Source organism: Haliotis rufescens, unplaced genomic scaffold (genome assembly GCF_023055435.1).
Source record: "Haliotis rufescens isolate VD_foot unplaced genomic scaffold, xgHalRufe1.0.p SCAF_3, whole genome shotgun sequence".
Classification (NCBI taxonomy): domain Eukaryota; kingdom Metazoa; phylum Mollusca; class Gastropoda; order Lepetellida; family Haliotidae; genus Haliotis; species Haliotis rufescens.
The window spans coordinates 57,599,591-57,621,348 of NW_025964001.1; the positions used below are offsets into that span (position 1 = coordinate 57,599,591).

At 37.7% G+C, this 21,758-nt stretch overlaps 3 protein-coding genes across 8 annotated transcripts in view; 2 read left to right on the forward strand and 1 right to left on the reverse strand.

Moving 5' to 3' along the window:
* The first annotated feature begins 272 nt into the window (after positions 1-272).
* On the forward strand, positions 273-8,690 carry LOC124115412 (proton-coupled folate transporter-like). 2 transcript variants are annotated; one of them, XM_048403131.1, is made up of 7 exons: positions 273-1,381; positions 1,548-4,764; positions 5,765-5,998; positions 6,193-6,276; positions 7,062-7,218; positions 7,358-7,446; positions 8,335-8,690. In XM_048403131.1, the coding sequence occupies exons 2-7, from the start codon at positions 4,386-4,388 to the stop codon at positions 8,370-8,372; spliced, it is 981 nt and encodes a 326-aa protein (XP_048259088.1). In that variant the 5' UTR covers positions 273-1,381; positions 1,548-4,385; the 3' UTR covers positions 8,373-8,690. The 2 variants fall into 2 exon arrangements, with proteins under 2 accessions (XP_048259088.1, XP_046332361.2); XM_046476405.2 differs by having other exon boundaries at positions 273-4,764.
* Positions 8,691-8,868: 178 nt separating this feature from the next.
* Positions 8,869-21,758, reverse strand: part of LOC124126788 (maleylacetoacetate isomerase-like) — a 31,619-nt gene continuing 18,729 nt past the window's right edge. For all 5 annotated transcript variants that reach the window (XM_046490310.2, XM_046490312.2, XM_046490309.2 and 2 more), the window contains one exon: positions 8,869-9,070. In XM_046490310.2, coding sequence (XP_046346266.2) covers positions 8,971-9,070 — 100 coding nt within the window. In that variant the 3' untranslated portion in view covers positions 8,869-8,970. The remainder of the gene's footprint in view (positions 9,071-21,758) is intronic.
* On the forward strand, positions 9,067-20,575 carry LOC125384301. Its single transcript, XM_048403130.1, has 2 exons — positions 9,067-12,236; positions 16,422-20,575. Exons 1-2 carry the CDS (start codon positions 11,993-11,995, stop codon positions 18,188-18,190), a joined length of 2,013 nt encoding a protein of 670 aa, XP_048259087.1. The 5' UTR covers positions 9,067-11,992; the 3' UTR covers positions 18,191-20,575.

Here is a 21,758-nt window from a genome sequence, read left to right on the forward strand (position 1 = left end):
TGAAATTATTTTGCTTGTCCTACTTTCTTTGTTTGTCTGTCCAATCCTTTAAATCTGGTTGCTTTGAATCAAGAATTTAATGTATAATTTTCTCTGTCTTTGTCTTGTATTTTGTTTTGAATTTTTACACACACACACACACACACACACACACACACACACACACACACACACACACACACACACACACACACACACACACACACACACACACACATACACACACACACGTCTTCAGCAACCCATGCTTGCCGCAAAAGGTGACTGTGCTTGCAATGGGATCGGGTGGTCAGGTTCGCTGACTTGGTTGATGCATGTCATCGTATTCCAAAAGTGTGGATCGATACTCACGATGTCACTCACTTGATTGTCTGGTATTGATAAGATGACATTTCTATTTTCAACTGGGTTTTTTTCAAAACCATTTGCTTTGTACCATAGCCACTACAATCTTTTAAAGCTGTTTTACTTACTTCCAAATGGTTAACTCACTTCATTTACCCTCTTATATGAAATACATGGTTATATATGTTTGTATGCTTTTTCAAAGAATTTCTAAATAATATCCCATTAAGTTGTTGTTACCATTACTTGTTTGAGCAAACCAACATGAGCAAACCAATCTTCTCACTGCATATAATTCAGAGGTGCTTACAAATCATTACTGTGTGGTGTTCGAAAAGGGGTCTAAACTTCCCCAGTCATAATCTGTTGAAATGATTATAACCAGACATAAATATTCCTCAAATACAGAGCTAACTGCATGTGACCACAAAATAGAAATTGTACGCGCGTTTAAAGTTTGTTGGTGTTTATTTCGGCCAGAGACTAACAAGAGGTTCTCACATATCTCATGTGGTGAAGAGACTAACAAGAGGTTCTCACATATCTCATGTGGTGAACAAATGCAGTAAGGTTATACGAAGGCTGGTCAAAAAGTTCTAAGCCTGACTAACTTTCAACTATGGGCCATAAGAAAGTGAAGTACTCAACGTAGAACATTGTTTGAGTTCTTCATTGCAAGTGTATTTGGTCTGTTGAGGCCTCGTGTACATAAGTGACAGCCAGTTGAATGTGATAGGGGTCCAAATGTTTAAGGCTGGGGGAACAAACCTTGATAATGACCCTAGGTCTGGACGTCCCTCAACTTCCATCAATGAAGATTCAATCAAGGAGGTAGAAAAGTCTTCACGATCGGTGAAGAAAGTTATGGCCACTGTATTCTGGGGTGAAAAGTGTGTGATCCTTGTTTATTACTTAGAAAGTCAGAAGAGGATCACCGGTGCCTACTATGCTGATTTGCTTCATCGTTTGAGTACATTTAGGAGCCAAGAACCAACGAGATCCATGAACAAGCGTATCGCACATGGCATCGAGCATGGTATGTCAACTTGACTTTCTAGTCGGCGGTAAATTAATAATTTCCTCATTTTCAAACTATGGCAAAACTTATACTTGTAATTGTTTTCATGAAGTATGAAAAAACACGGATATTAAGAAAAGAGTAAAACATATGCTTTTACTAATTTAAATGTATTATTTTACAGGATTGATCAAGGCTCTTCATGAAGTGGACCTCGGTTCACAAGAACAACATCATCAAAAGGAGAGACTTCTCTTTCGATGAATTTGATGTATATGATGTCTCAATTGTCAAACTTGCTTTTAGCCCTGTCATTGGAATAAAAGTGGGTAAATTCACAGACAGCTTCCACTACTTGTGAACTTGGTGGGTACAGTACCTGCTCCTTTTTAATACTTGGTGTGTACTACTGAAGCTCCAAACCATCATTTTAAGAAGATGGTTATTTTGGTCACTGCTACTTTGTATATTGCATTCTATATGTATTCTGCATACTCGTACTTGAATGTATATACAAAATATATATCTAAATTCCCAAGTCTTCATCAATCATTGCCATAAAAACATTTTATTCGTTTATCTCTAAGTACATTGTATGACCATTATAGATATTGGACAGCAAGAATCTGAAAAGAAAGTCAAAATAGAACATTTACTCTTAGCAGAGGACTGCAGGTATAATGATCTTAATTTCCTCAGTAAAAATAGCTGATTTCTAACCAGTCAAGGGAGATTTTATCATAGTGCAATCACCTTACACTTTCTAATTTATCAGGTTACTTTTTTAAAATTAATCTTATAAATGGAAAATCCAATTTTAGATCAAGAAATATGTTGAACCTGCTGCGTTTTGAAGTATTTCTAGAATTCCTAGAACTAAAGTGTTGTGTTTCTTCTTTTGGGCTTGATGGTTATTTACTTTGCAAACTGGTTGTTGCTTGTCAAGGTGGAATATTTAAATGTAAAATATATTCATTTCAGTATCATGATTTCCAATGAAACATAATCATGACTGATTACTTTGGAGATGATTGTATCAAGAAATGAATGTTAAGAAAGTAATCATATTTGACAATTTTATTTGTATCATGACAACGTTCGCATTGACACACATGCAAATAGTTTCAATATTTATAAATAGTTTCAAAGGGAATGTTGTGGAAAAAGCACTCATAGCCGCTGAATGGCCTGGAACAGTTCTTTTTCTCCTTGAATACCTTAATGTCTTAGAAGCTGTTGTTCCTGCAAATCTTTTGGCTAAAGCACATACATTTTTGTGATATTATTATGATTTCCTTTCTACTAACTGGTTACTAGACCTACAAAGAAATAGGGGAAAATATTATTTTTAAAGAAACATGGTCTGCAGTCCCTATCACAACAAGTACTATCAAGTTGAAAGTGGGACACTGCCCTGTCAAGCAGATCACACTCTTGTCCTTTATTTGACCAGTTTTGCAACCCACATGTAGATTTCAATTAAGGAAATTTAAGTCTTCAGAAATGTTCAAGTCTAGATTGTCTTACGTGATCATCGAGTTGTTTACAGTATCACAAGCCGGGGGCAATTTCCGACATCATTTGTGGTTACCATACTCAACAATGATAACTATTGTTTTATATCTGTTTTCTGAGAAGGATAGCAAGTCGTATGCAATAGCTACAAAGGTATTTCTTGGAATGGCAAGTCAAGTGGTTCCTTCACTTCCTTTGGGGTGTGGTGTGTGAGGGAGAAGCGGTGGTGGTGGCGGCGGCAAGACGGATATAACACATTCCTCTCATAACGTTAATATTTTCCCACATTTGTGAATATGTATGTAGAGTGAATATAACAATAAAAAAGACTTTTGAGGGAGTATAATGTTAGCTTATTAATGACAGGCCCAACTAGTACTGATTTTGCTTTTCATTGTCTGTTAAATGCAAGTTTTATTCAAATATAATACTCTAAGCCACGTGAATATTCTCATATTAAGTGTCCATATAAAGTACCCTTAAACCACCCTATTTGTGTTATATATGACTTATTATTTGAAACATAAAATAAACCCTTTGAATTAATTACTACCTTATGTGGCACGTTGTGGTGTTATGTATACATACCATATATGTGAAGTCGTTGGGAAATAACTACTTCACCGTTGACAAAACCTGATGGTTAGCACAATTACAATTAAATATCTTGCTTCCAATTAAACGACCTAATGTATGTTGTGACGATAAACGGCAAATTTTCTCCTGTTTTTGCCCACAGCTTTGTCTAATGTCATTGGCCTATATATGACTACTTTTATGTGGCAATGCGGATCTGTCCAAGAATGCATCAATCACAGATTTGTTTTCATGGAAATAACTCATTTGATTGAGTTCTTTCCATCCACATTTTTTTTATGTAAATGTGGATGTAAACGAATTATGTAATTTTAAATATTTTCAGGAGCGTGCATTTTAAGTTGTTATAACTTTTACCCAATCCTTTTCACTTTCTGTGAATAAAATATGTTTAAATCACAAAGAAATCTCATATTTTTCAGATTTTTGTCCGAAATATGGCTGTTATTAGATGTGGCCGACGGCAGTTCGATTTGAACCTCATAACAGTTGAACCAGTTTTGTTTTTTTACACGTTGGGATTTTTTCTGAGAAACCCAACCTTCCAGGCCTTTGCGTACAACAAGATCTGCATTGACAGCTACAACGAGACTTTCTGTACCAGTTTGCAGAACAAGACATTCCAAGAGGACTACAAAACAGAAGAGGATTATGTCCAGTCTCAAACGTCCTACTGGATTTTGAAGAAAAATGTCGTGGAACTTCTTCCATCATGTTTGATTGTCCTGTTTATCCTCGGATCCTTGGGTGACAAAGTGGGTCGGAAACTACCAGTGATTTTACCCAGTTTGGGAGCAACATTGTCTTCCATTGTCTACTTGATTCTGTCAATTTACCCTTCGAGTAAAATGGAGTACTTCTTTATTGCTGCTGCAGTAAATGGCTTTTCGGGGGTTACACGACCCTGCTTATGTCTGTGTACAGCTACGTGACGCACATTGCTGACCCCACCAATAGAACTGTGCGGGTAGGGATCCTGGAATCGATTATCTTCTTTGCTGGAACAGTTGGCGTCTTCGTATCGGGAGTCATGCTCGACAATACAAGCTTCGTATTCGTCTTCGCGTTCATCAGTGGAAGCTCCTTCTTGGGAATGTTATATGCCATCATACGTCTAGAGAACATCAGTTCCAACACAAGACCCGAGGGTGAAAGTATGTGCGCCTACTGGTGTCTGTCCTCCTTTAAGGAGTCTGGTCGTTGTGTAATGAAGAAACGGCAAGAGAAGAGAAAACTCCATATCTTCTTACTTCTCATCATCTTTATCTTGTATGTTATCGCAACAGTGTGTGAGTACAAATTAAGTATTAATTCACAATCCTTATAAGTTAAAACCAGTACGCCTTTCTCATGGATTGATAGGTGATGTATTATACTATACTCTGCACAAAACGGAACAGAAACATTATTTTAGATTTATATTTTATATATAATATAAATAAAAAGATGTTAATCGATTATTCAAAATTGTAACACTTCGTAGTCATTGACCCATGGTCCATATGGCACACATGGAACAGTAGTATTCAAGGTGAAGGTAATCTTTCCAAAATTTCTTGTATGGCCATGGGTTGCTGAAGACCTATTCTACCCCGGATCTTTACGGGTCTTGCCGTGAGGGCAGCCGTTCGCTTGTTGGAAAATGGGAAGGACGTGTGGCCTCATCCATTTAACGTTGTACTGTTAACTTCCCCAGACACTAGCACAAAGTCGGTTTTAACAGTGTAGGAGATGGTGGCCCACATCATCAGGCTACCACCACTTCCACACTGTCCATCTCCTGTATGAAGTTTCGTGTAAATTTTAAACACGACGTCTACAATCCACACAGCGAAGCATAAGAAGTGACTCGTCACTAAACCAAGCCTGTCTCTGTCGCAGTTGTGGTCATACTATGTGACATTGGACACCATTGACGTCGCATCCAATGATGCAGTTTCGTCAAAATGACACCTCGACTGGTCGTCTAGCGTGGCATATTTTCGCTGTTCACTTGCTGTAAGATTGTGATGACATGCAAATAAAACCCAACGCTTTTATATCCCAACAAGTGATGTTGCACGTGCGTGTCATGTCTGTGCCAGGCGCTCTCGTGGTTTGTGCGGGTTTTGCATCTTTGTCTGCAGTACTTTCCACACAAATCGAGTCAAATCCATGCAGAAATGACCAATAACCATTTTTGGTATTAATTCTGTATGTATTTCGGCAACACTTTTGCGTTTCTTTTTTTGCAGGAATATATACACAATGCCCACACAAATACATAGGTCACCTCTTGTCATGCTACAGGTGAAGTTGACGTCCTTCTCCTGTACACAAGGCGAGCACCTCTCAGCTGGTCACAGACAATGTTTGGTTACTATAAGGGTCTGGAGTACTTCACTCGCAGTCTTACCCTCGTCACAGTTATGCCTCTGTGCAGGAAGATGAGAGACACCACTTTAGGACTATGGGGCTTGGCGTCCAAGATCATCGGCCTGGTGGTCATGGGATTCAGTACACAGACATGGTTGTTGTTTCTAGGTAACTCGTAACAGCTTGAAATATATGTGCCATTTATGTTTGCTACATCCCCAATCACAAAGGTATGTCATTACTAATACAAAACGGAAAGTTCAATATTATTCACAAGAGAAGTGTTTGCTTTAAGCACATGCATCAAATGTATCTATCATAAACGCAATAGAAGTAACTAGAATCACGTCTTTTTATTTCAGTTGTGATATTTGCCATGTTTCAAGGCTTTCCAGCAGCTGTTGCTCGGTCACTCATGTCCAGTATGGTCAGCCAGGCTGAACAAGGTAAGGTTAAAATCAAATCTCATATTGTAAAGATGGAACTGTGCAGTGTTTAGATCACATTTGATGCAGTAAACATAAAACGCTAAATCCAGAGCATAATCAGTCTTGATTATCAACCGAAACAGATTTCTCCGTGCGAAAAAGGCATTAAAGCGGTGAAATTTATATGAATGGATCACTGAGTGAGTGAGTGAGTGAGTGTGGTTTTACGCCGCTTTTAGCAATATTCCAGCAATATCACGGGGGGCTCCAGAAATGGTCTTCACACATTGTACCAAAGTCGGGAATCGAACCCGGGTCTCCTGCGTGACGAGTGAACGCTTTAACCATTAGGCTACCCGACCACCCCTGATCACGTACGACAATCTAGACTTGAACATTTCTGAAGACTTAAATTTCCTTAATTGAAATCTACATGTGGGTTGCAAAACTGGTCAAATAAAGGACAAGAGTGTGATCTGCTTGACACTTTCAACTTTCAACTTGATAGTACTTGTTGTCTTCTGCGTGACGAGCGAACGCTTTAACCACTAGACTACCCGGTCGCCCCCGAATGGATCACTGAAAAACAGTGATGACTCCAGATGTCTGATTGAACATTGTAAGGCTCAGATCACATCTGATGTTCTTGGGTTCAACATGTCAAGTATGGTCAAACAGGGTAAGGAGTGTAAGTCGTAGGGTAACTGTGTTTCACTGTACTTTAAATATAATGAAACTGTTACAGTAAGTTGTGCAACAAGATCAGCATACTCTTGTTCAATATGTTCATTATCTGTTTCCAGGACGCCTGTTTGGAGTGGTTGCTGCCGTGGATAGCACTGGAGCCTTGTTGTCATCACTCATCTTCAATGGACTTTACCCAGCATCCCTTGCTTTCTTCCCAGGGTTCAGCTTCATTTTGGCTGCTGGTCTGTGTGTCATCGCCGCAGCCATCATGCTGTGAGTGATCATTGTAGCTTTGGATGATTAGCCAAGAAAATATGTTGACAAAGAAATCTTAAATACGATTAGTGAATTGTGTAATGTATATTTCAGAAATACATCTCAATGTTAAGCCCCTTCTGTACTTATAACGCAGGTGGCTACATGTGGATCTGAGAGAAAAGGCATTGGATGATACAACAACTGCAAAACCCAGGAGAGGAGACACAGATAACGTTAGCACAGGTACGTCATGTGGAGTTAGTGAAACATCCACGAATGTATGATGTACGTCCCGGTCAGCAATGTTTCAGCTTTATCATCCCCGTGTGCACCTCAGTAATTGAGTAGGCAACGATCACCAACAGGCTCACGAAACAGACCATTCAGTGTCCATTGTAGTCCCCATTCAGAACTAGTTTGCATTACTTAGGAATCTGACCAGTAGTCTTCAAGAGTAAGGGTGTCATCAGATCCATAAACAACATACGGTGATATGCCTCTTTACGGTGCCTCTAAATGCCAATGAATGTATGTAATTAGGTCATACGTATCCCCCTTTGTTGATTCAACAGCTCAAATATTGTGTCTAAGTGGGACATTGGTGACAAGTGTCATTTGTTTTCACGGAAAGTTACAGACCACTAACATACAGTTATTTTTCAACACACCAATGTCCTTTCTAACCATATCAATTTGAATTAAGTACTCATGCATTAGGGAATAAAATTGACGAGGATTCCCTGACTGTCCGTCAGATAGTAATTACTACAGTTGTGAAAATGATTGTACATACACATGTTTAGTTTTACACTGCAACCAGCTCTATACCCACTAGATCACGGCGGTCTACAAATAACCAGGTTTGGACAAGACAATATGTGTACGATAACACTATCAACCAAGTCACTACATCTGACCATCCGATCCACAAGTCGCCTAAATCATAAGTTACTTGGACGTATTCTTAGCGGTAAGATGGCTTTGTGGAAAGGGGCGCTGGAATCCACAAAGGGATACGTAAGGGTGTTGCGTTGTATATTTCTACGTTCCACAGGAAATGAATCAGTGCATGTATTTACAAAGACTAAACAAAGCATTTATAAGTAATGTGGGTACTTTGTTTTGTTTCAGGGGACAGTAAGGCGGAGACTGTGATGACTCACATGTAAACAAAATCCTGATTATGCCACAAGCAGCTCAAGGGATGTCAGATCTTTACCTTAATAATTCAAATAGTTCAAATTAAGCGACGCACACCGGCCATAATGACACCACGCTCTGTGGATCATTGTTCGTGTGCTGTTACGTCACAGTATTTGGTGACGTCACTGGCCATCATTGTTGACGTTATGTTGTCACTGTTGACCTACGAGACAGTTTTCAAAAAATGGAGAAAAATGTCTTCATTACTTACTTCATTGTCTTCATTATTTCAAGAGCTTAGATGGTAAAAGGATTATCACATTAATGATTGTCTCCTGCAGACTCACAAAAACCACCACCTCCGTTTCTGGTCTGGGATTATCTCCAGGAAAAGATTATCTATCAGTGTCATCACCAGTTATACTTGTGGTAAAGTAATGTATTCTGACATAATTTGGTAAACGTTTAGCTACATTGAGCAGATAAAGAGCAATTGAGTAAGCATGTAAATGAAAACAGACATTTAAATCAAATCGGATATAAACCTGTATCAAAATTGTTATACTTAAGACAGTAATTACTGCCATTTTGTGTGTAATGGATTTCTTCTGCTACATTAAGCATCTACGCAACTGGTGGCCTTGTTGATGAAAATGGTTCCAGTTTTAGGCAGTGTTCTGCTATTTTTGACATCGTTGGATATTGATTCACGTCAATATTGTACCTGAAAAGAAACACAAACTGTCGTAAGTCTATGTTAAAGTATGGGAGTTACGATTTTTTAAGCGCTACGACTGTCGTAAGTCTATGTTAAAGTATGGGAGTTACGATTTGCTAAGCGCTACAACCACTTGATGATGTGGTTAACAAATTTGGTCGCTTTCTTCTTAATTTATGTTATGTATATAACCTGTATATCATGAATGGCAGAGTGAATGGCGACAGAAGTGGTGAACTAACATGTGAAAGTAGTAATGGCAGTAGCACTGTTGACTGTTTTATAGCGTCAGCTGAATTCTTCAGATTTGTTGATTGCCTAACTGTTGGGGAGAGCACAGACTCCGACCACTCTCCTTTAGAACTACAGTGTGCATTTTATAATCCTGTATCGGAACCATTATCAGAGGATATATTTTCAGACAGTTTTAGTAGGAATTAATCTAAAAATCCTGACTTCTTACGATGTCTAAGCAATACTTTTGATGAGTTGTCTGACACCCTGTTTCATATTTTGAGGAGTAATATGCATGATGCGGTCGATCTTTTTATAAACATTCTTTTGGAGTCCGGCAAATGTATGAAACGACGCTCGTGTTCAAATTTAGTTCCTAAAAAGCTGTTCAGTTTAAACGGTAAATGTAAAGAACAAATGAGATCAGCCAGAAGAGCCCTTCGCGAGTTTCGTCGAAATAGATCAGAACTAAATAGAAGAAATTATTGTAAACTAAGAAACATATATAAAACAGAATGCAGACAACACCTTAACTCTTTAAGACATCTGAAATTGAATAAGTTAACCAACTCACCAAAGAACTCAAAGCATTTTTTGAAAGAGATAAAATCATTACGTAATCCGGTCATTGCACGTAATATAATTACAGGTCCTGAATGACTTCTCCATTTCAAACAGGTTTTTGGAAATAACCATATTTTCGACGATAACATCCATGCTGTTGTTAATGATGTAAATTTATCTGATGTTGAGCGAGATATTTTAGAATCGGAAATTGAAGTCGCTGAAATACACGATGCTATTAATACACTTAAATCAGGTAAATCTCCAGGCCCTGATGATGTCCTAGCTGAAATGTTAAAAAGTTCAAAACATATCATTACTCCCTTTTTGCACAAATGTTTTAACGAAATATTCAGAAAGGGTATATTCCAAAATGCATGGTCCAGATCTGTCATTGTTCCTGTATTTTAAAAGGGAGACGTGACCAACCCCCATAACTATAGAGCAATTTCTCTAACAAGCATTTTAGGTAAACTGTTTGCTATAATTCTGTTATAGTGGTCCTATTATTCGAAATGGTTCACAGAATTGAAGTTGAAACATAATATTTCAATAACTAAAATCGATTACGTTAGGTTGTAATATTCTAAAAATACAAATAATACAGTGTGTTTGGCGAAAGGCTTATGAAAGTTGCAACGGGTAAAGGAGTCCATGGAGTACAATAAAAATATGCCGCTGGACATTTAAACAATGCTCCTCTAGTGGACATTTAAACAATGCTCCTCTCACAGTGTCTACAGTTAATCCGTACCGTGTCATATCAATACAATGCGCCAGTGACCAGGATGCGCAACACTCAGGACGATAGATCAAGTCAATCGTCAGCGCCGCCGGCTTATTCAGATAATCCGCTTTGTTTTAATAAACACGGTAGACATTAGTTGGGTAACTTTATGAGAAAATTGTCTAAACCAGGCACAACACACAAAAACACAATGTCACCTTTATTATAAAAACAATAAAGTATTATTTCAAATCTTAACTACTCAGAGTTAGCTGTATGTCCGCCTGCTATATAAACCGATGCAGTGTGACCCAAGGTCACATTGTATCTGGAATAAAGCTCGGAACTACAGCTATCTCTGATGTCATCTTTCATTAGGAATTTCCATATTCTATTTTAAGGTAAGACATTTTATGTGTTGTTTCTGATATGTGAACTAGACTTTTGTTACATGTATTTTATGTTATTTGTGTAGAATTGTGTTGTGTATATATTCCTTCTTTAACTTACAAATAAGATCTTTTTAAAAATCATCAATGTACAAAATCATTTTATTAAAGATTTCTCTATAGTGCGCACATAATATATTTGTTCAAAATAATGAATCATTCTCTAAAAGAATAAATGTGAAAGTAACTGAAATTGCATTTGTTAATTACAATATTCTAGTTTATCTATTATTTCTGAAATTGGGTTGTTGCAATTGCATATCATTTACATAAGTTAATAATCTTTCAGGTAATTCAGGAAGAAAGTTCTTTTTGTGTAAAAGTCTTTGTGTAACATTGTGAACAAAAGTAGCATTATATTTCACGACTCTCTTTCCTAATTAAGCATCGTAAGTCAGCATTATTCATTGTAATTTCCATGTACACTTAGTGTGTAATGTTATATGCAAAAATACTCATTTTAGAGTTCTGCATAAAAATAACATATTGTACCTTTATATTACTGTAAAGACGGTAATACACCGACAGTGTTACCGTATTGTATATATAGTAAGGTCTACATTATGGTGACATATACAATTCAGCTGACAGAGTTAAAATTATATATAATGACGCTGTACTGTACCGTGTAAGCTTGTGTGTCCTGTATGAAATAAATCCTGGTATGGTTTTAAATATTAAGTACAAGTTTTTGACATCTATCGTTTTAGAGTATTAAATGTTTATAGACTTATCTAAGCTGTAAGTATTATGTTATTGATAAGAAATTATTGTGATGCTGTTTATGATGTGAATTGTTGTTTGACACATTGTATCTGGAATAAAGCTCGGAACTACAGCTATCTCTGATGTCATCTTTCATTAGGAATTTCCATATTCTATTTTAAGGTATTTTAGTCACGTGAACAGCACTTGTTCAACTGGTGTGAGAACCAAAAGATCCCAGACCTACCAATGCCGGCTGCTAAAGGAGCAACACCAACAGTATTTCCCTACGATCTCCGGAATCAGCAACACAGGGAAACATCAGGAGGTCCCAGCTCTACCAACACTTCAGAAGCTATTCCCCCAAACAACGACATAGAAGAAACCAACAACCCTTCTGCACAAGTTGACACAGTGGTACAAAGCTCTCTCCAAGTATCAGAAGAAGAACCAGCCATGTCTACAGACAAGCTTCGTATTGACAAATATTCAGGTGAACCTGGTACAAACTTCACTATGTGGCTCCAAAGGCTTCAGTATAACTTTAATATGTTAAGATATAATGAAGAGCAGAAGAAGTTTTTCTTAAGAAATTCCCTCATAGGGTCAGCTACATCATAGTTTGACTCCTTAGGACTAGACTATGGTCAGACAACGACTGACCAGTTTATTGAACTATTACGTGAACGCTTTGGCCCCTACAAGGCATTTGATACCTCTGTCCTAGAATTTTCTCAGCAAACAAATGAAAGTGTAGACCAGTATTTAGACAGAGTTCAGATTCAAATTGTAGGATATGATGTTCCTAGCATTGTTGTCATACCATTTGCAATCAAAGGGCTTAAATCAGAACTCAGAATGTGGGTGTAAAGCAAATCTCCTAAATCACTCCAAGGAGTCAGGCAGCAGACCAGAATTGCAGAACAAGATACTCAGCAGACGGACGCTGTGTCGGCAGCAGCAATGGCCATCAAGAAGATGCTCATAGACCAGCCCCAGCACCAGCACCAGTCTGTTCAACCCATCACAAGAAGAAATCTTCATCCCAAGAAACAAAGTGCTAGGAACAGTCTGTCATGTTCAGGAGGATGCAATTCACACGCTTTCGGATCCACCAGGAACCGACAGACAGCCATCTGTAAACATTGTTGACAGCTCAAAGGTTAGTGCTAAGGATAGTATCCAGTTTGACTTAACTGATTCAGATCTATCCGATTCTGAGAAGCAACAGCTCCAAGAGCTCCTGCAGACACAGAGAGATGTTTTTGCAACAGACTGGAATGAATTAGGTAAGACTAATCTCCATTATCATGAGATAGCCACAGGTCAAGCTGAACCCGTCAGGATGCCATTCTATAGACAATCTGTGGAGGTAAGACAAGAATGTGCCAGACAGGTAGAGCACATGCTGGAAGCAGGTATCATAGAACCTAGTAACTCTCAATGGCGTTCTCCAGTGGTAATGGTTAAAAAGAGGATTCCACTTACAGATTTGCCGTAGATTACCGCAAACTTAATGCCATTACAAAACCTATTTACTACCTCTTCCCAGATTTGATGATGTATTAGACACAGTTGGTCAAATTCAAGCAAAACTTTTTACTCTTTTGGACTGTGCAAGTGGATTCTGGCAAATACCATTACATCCGAATTCCAAACACAAATCTGCCTTCATCACTCAAGATGGTATTTTCGAATTTAACCGTCTACCTTTTGGCTTAAAGAATGCATCAATGGCATTTCAGTCCACTTTGGCTCAGGCTCTCAGAGATATCAATTGGAAATTTGTCCTAATTTATATTGATGATTTGATCATCTTCTCTAAAACATTCTCTGAACATCTAAATCATCTGAAAGCAGTCTTTTCCAAATTGAAAGAAGCCGGGTTGACCCTAAAACCAAGCAAATGTAAATTTGCAGCTAAAAAAGTGACCTATCTTGGGCACATTTTTTCAAGGGATGGTATTGCCGTGGATCCAGACAAAATTGATTCGGTAAATTCTTTTCCAATTCCTTCATCACAACAAGTGCGACAATGTCTTGGGTTGGCAAATTACTATAGAAAATTTGTTGCAAATTATTCAAAAATTGCTGTGCCACTTACACGGTTACTGCAAAAAGATTCAAAATTTGAATGGTCTCCAAACTGTCAAAAAGCTTTTGAGCGTCTCAAATCTGCATTAACAAATGCTCCAGTACTTGCCTACCGAGACTTTGATAGGTCCTTCATCCTAACAATTGAAGCTAGTGGAGAAGCCCTTGGAAACATCCTTGGTCAAAAGGATGATGCAGGCCATGAACATGTCATAGCATATGGAGGTCGTTCCTTACACCCTTGTGAAAGAAAATGGTCGGTTACTGAACAAGAATGCCTAGCAATTCTTGAAGGAATCAAGACTTTTAGGCCATATTTAACAAGCAAGAAATTCAAGATTTTCACAGATCATAAAGCTTTGGCATATATTCCAACCATTAAACACAGTGGCACAGGTCGTCTTTCACGTTGGGCATTATTCCTCCAAGGTTATGATTTTGAAGTGTACCATCGAGCAGGTAAGGCAAACCAGAATGCTGATGCTCTCTTAAGAAGAAAGTACCCTGAGCAAAAGAAACCATTTGATTCTGATGACTTCCCATGTCTGGCGCCAACAGTCTCAGAGATCCAATCACAGAAGGAGGAACAAGGTGAACTCATTGAAGTAACCTTCGGCTACACAGACAAACTGCAACTAATAGGAGCTGTTGATGTCAATGAGGATCAAGTTCCACCAGAGGTAAGTCAACGCCAAAGACAGTGCCCTGATTTTATTCCCATCTTCAACTACAAGGAGAAGAAAGAAATTCCAGCCCATTACACAGAAGCCAAAATCAAAGGACTCGTTGGACATGCCATGGAATATGACATAGTTAACAACACCCTATACCACATCTACTATCCAAAGCACAGAGGCTCAAAACCAGGAAGACCAGCTTCAATCTCTCAGCTGGCCGTTCCAACAGAAAATACCACAACTCTAAGGTAGGAGGATGTCATCTCGGTCACGACTCCACAAGACATGCCATCCAACGAAAATTCTTCTGGCCATCCATGTATCAAGATATCGAGGACTACATCAAGACGTGTGACATTTGCCAAAGGTGTAAGCCATTTCAACACAGAAAAGTAGCACCAATGGTACCAATCCCAATCGATGGAACGTTTGAGCGCCTACATGTTGATATCCTTGGACAATTGCCCAAAACGAAGAAAGGTAGCAAATACATCCTCCTGGCCATCGATTTCTTATACCAGATGGACTGAAAGCTTTCCAATGAAAACATTAGAAGCCACAGAAGTTGCAGATTTATTGGTTAAAGAAGTCTTCACAAGGTATGGTGCTCCCAGAAGTTTGGTTACAGACAGAGGACGACAGTTCACTTCCAAGTTGGTCAATGCCATTTGTGAGATCTTTGAAGTGAAGCATCATTACTCATCCCCATATCACCCTCAAACTAATGGAGTCTGTGAGCGGAAAAAATAGAGATATTGCTCAAATCTTGAAAATCTACACAAATGCTCAGCAGGATATTTGGGATGAAATTTTACCATTCGTCATGATGTCCATCAGAAGCAGCCCAAATCAGTCATCAGGTTATTCTCCACACTACCTCCTCTTCGGTCGAGAGATGCTGTTACCCTATGATGTCACTATTCTGCCAAAGGACACACTAGGTAAAGAGGCTAAGGACCATTTGAATGAACTTCTGGATCACCTGAAGGTCACAAGAACAAGGCAGAACTTGGAGGCAAGTCAAGAATTATCCAAGAATAGGTATGATCTCAAAGCTAGCCCTCCAAAATTTGGAGTGGGTGATATGGTACTCCTTCACACATCTGTAGTACAAAAAGGCTTAAGTAGTAAGCTTACTAAGCACTTTATTGGGCCCTTCACCATTCAGGAGCTCGGACCCAACCATACCTACAAACTTCAAGACTGCAAGACACTGAAGATTCTGAAAAACCTGATCAATTACAATCGTTTGAAGTTTTATCATCAGAGGCAGCCAGAAGATGATGTCCTTTCACCCCATCGGTAACAGGAACACCAAACCCAGGATGTAGACCAACAACAACCACAACCAGCAAGCCAACAACAGCCTCAGGATGTAGACCAGCAGCAACCTCAACAAGTAAACCAACAACAGAGTCAGCATCAAGTTCAACCAAACACTGATTTACCAGATGCCAACATCCAAAATGATCAGCAAGATCAGAGTAATTCAGATGACCAAACATACAACTTTGACCGTATCATGAAAAGAAGAACACAAAAAAGTCAAGACAGAATACCTCATCAAATGGACAGGATACAGAGCAACATGGCAACCAGAAGAGGACATTCCCATACAATTTAGAGATAACTTCAATGCAACACATCATGCCAATGGTCGAAAGAGAAAAAAGAAGCACAAGAAGATGTTCTTCAGAAGGAACTAAGCAGCACAACCCTTCTTCTGAGCCACCTTGACCTATTTAACACTTCATATTCTCCAACTTTCTACTAACACAATTTGTAACTTAATGGGATGAGATAAGCCTCAAATTACACGGAAGTGTGTTCATTAGTGCTAGGAGATAGAGTTGGCCCCTCTTCTCCACTTTTTGACTTATCTCACTCTGTTATTTTATATCCTGCAGGTACTCTGACACTCTGGAACTTTCTATCACTCCTATGGCTCGTGTTGCTAGTCCCTACCATGGCAGCTTCTACTCCCAATGACCAGGACATCATCCAAAGAATTAACTATGGAGTCATCTTCCAACCTATGACCAAAGTTCAATTTGCAACAGAATATTGGCTTCATACTTACCAGCTTGATATTCCATCCTCATTTCACCTTAAGGCAATCAGAGGATGTTATCACAATAACTCCACTTGTCAATTAGTAAAATTATTCCAATCACAGGTCAATTCTATCAAGATGAGGTGTTCAACCATGCTCAATGAAACATTATTTCAAATCAATCAATTATTACCCACCACATTTTCCCCAAAAGGACAACGATCCAAGCTGGCACTATTGGGTTTCATTGGACATCTTTCCAAATCACTTTTTGGAACAGCAACATCTGATGATGTAAACATCTTAGCAAAGCATATAAATGCACTAACAAAACATGAATCTATTATAGGCAATGCACTAACAGAACATCAACACAAACTAACATCCTTCATGGCAAGTGTAGACACAAGGTTTACAAATGCTCTTAGTGGTATAAAACTTAACCATGAAGAAATTAAATATGCTACAGCAAGCATTCAAGAATCGTTTCAAAATCTCAAAAATGCATATATTTCCCTTTCAAGTGTTATCCTTCACCAAATTGAGCAAGCTGCTCTCATTGAACACAAACTGCAGGAATTTAAATTTGGTGTTCTTGACCTAGTTCAAGGCAAATTATCCCCACTATTGATTTCACCTGCAATCTTGACTACAACTATTAATCATATCAAACATATACTGCACAACAAATACAATGGCTTCAAATTATTAGACGGTAATACCAATTTCTATTACAATCATGGTAAATTTCTTTATGCCAAAACCAAATCTAACAAACTGTATGTTACTGTAAAATTTCCTTTAGCTGCTTCCGACACTACCTTTAATTTATATAGAATCGTTTCCTTGCCCATTCCCGTAAATGAATCTACCAGCCATGCTACTCAATTACTTAATCTTTCACCCTTAATTGCGATATCTACTAACAAACAATTCTCAACAATCCTGGATTCCGAACAGTTATCCCAATGCTATGGTTCTGATACCTTACATTGTCCCTTTCGCATGTCTCTGCAAACTAGAACGCACACTTCATGTGAAATGGCACTCTATCATAACAGCAAAGATGAAATTAAATCACACTGTAATTTTAGGTTCCTCCTGCATGAGAAGAAATCACAGCTTATTGAAATAACACCTTCCAAATTACTCGTTTATAACACGCCCCTTCTTACATTAACATGTCCTGAAGGTCAAAAGATCATTTCAGGTTGCACATTTTGCATGATTAGTCTACCATGTTTATGTTCAGTCACCACAGCAAATATGTTATTTCCTTCACATTTAGGAACCTGTCAAAATATGTCTCATCAGAATGTCACCTACCTTCACCCGGTCAATTTAGCTTTGTTACAGCATTTCTTTGAAGACTCTGCTTTAGAGACTATTGCTGGTAATACCTTTTATAATAAACCTATAAGTGTTCACATCCCTGATTTTCATTTATATCAAAATAAATTTGACAATGTTATAGCTAATGATCATAAGGATCATCTTAATCTTAAACGTATGGCAAAGAGAGTTAAAAAGAATGAAGTTATCTTTCAGGGCTTAACGGAATGTCTTTTAGATGGTAAAATAAACCGTCTTATTTTTCCTTACAATTCCTTATGCCTATTGTGACAGCAGTTTTGTGCGCCCTTGCTCTTCTAAGAAATGTGTGGATGTATCTTAAAATAAGGTCCTTATCTGCCACTGTGTTAGTCCTCCAGGCAGCTGCTCCAGTAAAAGCTAACCCTGTATCTGCCTTTGAATACCATTATCCCACCCTAGCGCCCCCTACCTCTTATCAAAATCTTCTAAGTTCTATGTATGATCACATACCCATGATTCTAATTTCTATATCTTTCATTCTGTTGCTTGTCATACTTTATAAGATATTTAAGAAGAAATCTAGTCACACTGTTCTATACTCAGAAATCACAACCGGCTTTATGTGTGAACTTGTCCCCATCATGTCATTGTCACTATGTCCATCATACTGGGACATCCAACCCCCTACGATTATCAAAAATATATATGTTTCCAAGTATTTTGCACCTTCCCTAAATCTCATTTGGCCTAATTTTAAAATTACCAATAAATATACCCAGCAAACCCTTCGAACACCCCAGTCCCTTAGAATCAATCCATTTATGGCCCGTCGTATCAACCAGATTATCTCTCAACCTTTTGCCACAAATATTTTAATTTCACACCATGGATTGTGTGAAGTCCTGCAATACAATCAGTGATTCGCAGTCATTATATACTGTACGATTAATATGTTGAATATGTATATATAATTGTATTTGTTTTCCAGACAATTTCCTCATAATCCTAGTTTGTTTTTTTCCCCTTTTATTTTTTTATTTTGTTCTCGCTTTGGGGACAAAGCTTTTCACAGCAGAGGGGTATTGTTATAGTGGTCCTATTATTCGAAATGGTTCACAGAATTGAAGTTGAAACATAATATTTCAATAACTAAAATCGATTACGTTAGGTTGTAATATTCTAAAAATACAAATAATACAGTGTGTTTGGCGAAAGGCTTATGAAAGTTGCAACGGGTAAAGGAGTCCATGGAGTACAATAAAAATATGCCGCTGGACATTTAAACAATGCTCCTCTAGTGGACATTTAAACAATGCTCCTCTCACAGTGTCTACAGTTAATCCGTACCGTGTCATATCAATACAAGGCGCCAGTGACCAGGATGCGCAACACTCAGGACGATAGATCAAGTCAATCGTCAGCGCCGCCAGCTTATTCAGATAATCCGCTTTGTTTTAATAAACACGGTAGACATTAGTTGGGTAACTTTATGAGAAAATTGTCTAAACCAGGCAAAACACACAAAAACACAATGTCACCTTTATTGTAAAAACAATAAAGTATTATTTCAAATCTTAACCACTCAGGGTAAGCTGTATGTCCGCCTGCTATATAAACCGATGCAGTGTGACCCAAGGTCACATTGTATCTGGAATAAAGCTCGGAACTACAGCTATCTCTGATGTCATCTTTCATTAGGAATTTCCATATTCTATTTTAAGGTAAGACATTTTATGTGTTGTTTCTGATATGTGAACTAGACTTTTGTTACATGTATTTTATGTTATTTGTGTAGAATTGTGTTGTGTATATATTCCTTCTTTAATGTACAAATAAGATCTTTTTAAAAATCATCAATGTACAAAATCATTTTATTAAAGATTTCTCTATAGTGCGCAGATAATATATTTGTTCAAAATAATGAATCATTCTCTAAAAGAATAAATGTGAAAGTAACTGAAATTGCATTTGTTAATTACAATATTCTAGTTTATCTATTATTTCTGAAATTGGGTTGTTGCAATTGCATATCATTTACATAAGTTAATAATCTTTCAGGTAATTCAGCAAGAAAGTTCTTTTTGTGTAAAAGTCTTTGTGTAACATTGTGAACAAAAGTAGCATTATATTTCACGACTCTCTTTCCTAATTAAGCATCGTAAGTCAGCATTATTCATTGTAATTTCCATGTACACTTAGTGTGTAATGTTATATGCAAAAATACTCATTTTAGAGTTCTGCATAAAAATAACATATTGTACCTTTATATTACTGTAAAGACGGTAATACACCGACAGTGTTACCGTATTGTATATATAGTAAGGTCCACATTATGGTGACATATACAATCAGCTTACAGAGTTAAAATTAAATATAATGACGCTGTACTGTACCGTGTAAGCTTGTGTGTCCTGTATGAAATAAATCCTGGTATGGTTTTAAATATTAAGTACAAGTTTTGACATCTATCGTTTTAGAGTATTAAATGTAGACTTATCTAAGCTGTAAGTATTATGTTAAAAATAATGTCATATTGATAAGAAATAATTGTGATGCTGTTTATGATATGAATTGATGTTTGAGACATTGTATCTGGAATAAAGCTCGGAACTACAGCTATCTCTGATGTCTAGTGGTGTAACGATACGGCGATACAGTATTGTATCCCGATGCACAGCCCACGATACGATGCATCGATTTGGAAAGCATGTATCGCGATACATACGATATTTTCATAACACAGTTTTACCTACCGTATTTTCTTGAGTATAGTGCGCACTTTTTTCCAAAAAACACAGCTGTGTAGAAGGGGTTGCGCATTATACACGAATTAATGAGTTTTGATGTTTTTTCCCCATAGAAAGACATTACTGTGAGCACGTAACACCGGAAATTCCATGTCAACAAATCCATACTGAAGTTCGCAAATTATTCATGTACTTACACTGGCTATAAAAAAAGTGTTCTTTGTATATCTGGACTCATGTTTGTAAGTTATTTAATTAATTTTATTCAAAATTCCTTTTAATATTGTTTTAATTAATTTCGGCGAAATCGTGTGTGAAGCGATCGGAAGATCGCACAACTCACCGTCATTAACAGAAACCACGGTCAGATTACCGCTATTGACGCCTTGAAAGGAATTTTAGTTGACAGAGAATGGATACATATATCATAAATGCCATACTTTGATTCGTTAAAAGTCAGATTTGTTTTTGTTGGACGATTCTATGTCAACACGTAATTCTCGCGATCACGCGATCACGTGCACGGGAGCCTTGACGGTGGCTGGTCAGACTGGTTCCATGTAAAAAATAATACCCGCCAATAGCGATCAGCTGCTTCGCTTAGGGTTATTATTATTTTAAATATGTTAAGTAAAAGCTGCATCTAAATTAACAATATATTGGAATATATTATTCCTGATAAAAAAATAGTTTCAGATACAACTTTTGCCGATCCTTGCATTAAAATACTGTGAAGTTATATCATTGGGTGTGTCTTGACCGTGTCTTGACCGAATCACCGGTAGATTCCAAGAAAACGTGTGTACATGTACAGCTGATTGCTGTGCCCGGCTTAGTTTACGGGAAAATACACAAGGTAATCTTAATCCCTGGATATAAAACATCGCGCCCATGAAATACGTTTCAAAGCCAGTTTGTTGTTTCAGTAAAACATACTGTATTGCTGACAATTTGCTATAACAGTAAATAAACACCTTATATCTTCTTCAACTGTACTTGTCACATCTTTTACATAGCAGAAAGACATCAATTTGGCTTAGCTTGTACCAGTAAACACTGTATCGTGATACGTATCGTATCGCGACCCCTGTATCGCGATACGTATCGTATCGCGACCCTCCCGTATCGTT